The following is a 1,248-nucleotide window of genomic DNA, read 5'->3' as shown; positions in this document are numbered from 1 at the left end:
AAGGAAGCTAAATCTGCCCGCCCACTCTCCCAGAATCAAATCCAAACTGTATAGACGCTTACACTAAACAGCTTATGATTAGTTGAGATTGTAACAGGGGTCTCAACAGCTGTGAAAGCTCTCATTAATCCCTCCATTGCCATGTGATTCTCCCACTCAATGACGTGCGTACAAGAGCCAGCAAGATATCTTGGCTCAAAGCTATTATGGGTCTACCCTCATCAAGACACGGGCACACCAAGGAGGGGCATACACTGCCCCCTTCCAGAATTTCCATGATCGTCAACTTTGGTAAGTAATCTTACTTTTCATATGCTAAAATAAATGGTGGGGAAATAGTAATCTAATCCACACCAGGATCTACAAATATTAACTGAACGTTTACCAGGAGCTAGCATCGCTGCAGGGAGCTGGGGATACGATGCTGTGAATGACAAAATTCCTAATGTCATTCGGTTGCCCTTAAGAGAGTCAACTGGCCCTTCCAGAGAGAAGCAATGGAAGCCACAACCCTGGTAGTGAGCCCAGAGAGAGGGGCTTGGAGCCTCCAACCTGATATCTTTTCTCCTCTCTCCCCACTCCAGCATCCTGCAGCATCTCTGGCTTCTCTAGTATATATTTTCAAGAATGATTTCATTATATATTAATAGTCCTCTGTAGCAAATTCATAAAGTTTGCAAGAGGCAGTAAAAAAAAAAGAAAGAAAGAAAGAAAAGAAAAAGAGCAAGCTCAGCAATATTTGGGGGCTTTTACAAGTAGTGATACAGCTGACCTGCTGGAGACAAAGGCAGTGGGAGGGCCCTCCTTATTGGTGTAAATAAATAGGAGTCTCCCGGGCTGACAACCCACTGCTTGAACTCAGAGCTGAAGCCTGAACTCCACCTCCAGGCAGAATGAGCTTCACTTCCACATCTCTGCTGCTGCTGCTGCTGCTCACCATCAACTTGTCTCCTGTCCCAGGTGAGAAGTCTCACTTATCTTCTCCTTGTCCTTTCAGCAGAAATGGGCCTCGGCCATTTCCTTTTCTAAAAAAATCAGTTTAAAAGCGGGGTCGCAGGGGGTGGGGTGGGGAAGCATGGAGGGCAGTAAAGAGTAAAGGAGAGAACAGTGCTCCACTAATCCTAGGTTTCCAAAAGTAAGGTGCTTTCTGAAAATAAGGTGCTCAGGGATTTAACTCTTAGAAGTTAAGATCATTCATGGAAGGAGAAAATAGTGGAACTCCAATGTTCATGCAATAGCTATATTCCT

The 1,248-nt window shown here is 44.9% G+C and overlaps 1 protein-coding gene across 1 annotated transcript in view; it reads left to right on the top strand.

The window, feature by feature from the left end:
* The first annotated feature begins 893 nt into the window (after window positions 1-893).
* CXCL13 (C-X-C motif chemokine ligand 13) overlaps window positions 894-1,248 on the top strand; it is a 5,674-nt gene continuing 5,319 nt past the window's right edge. The window contains exon 1 of the mRNA XM_030888619.1: window positions 894-961. Coding sequence (XP_030744479.1) covers window positions 894-961 — 68 coding nt within the window. The remainder of the gene's footprint in view (window positions 962-1,248) is intronic.

This window comes from Echinops telfairi, unplaced genomic scaffold (genome assembly GCF_000313985.2).
Source record: "Echinops telfairi isolate 266 unplaced genomic scaffold, ASM31398v2 ScPeMD7_7468;HRSCAF=8506_0, whole genome shotgun sequence".
In the NCBI taxonomy this organism is placed as follows: Eukaryota; Metazoa; Chordata; class Mammalia; order Afrosoricida; family Tenrecidae; genus Echinops; species Echinops telfairi.
Note: the sequence above shows the minus strand (reverse complement) of the source record. Positions and strands in the feature narration are given on the sequence as shown.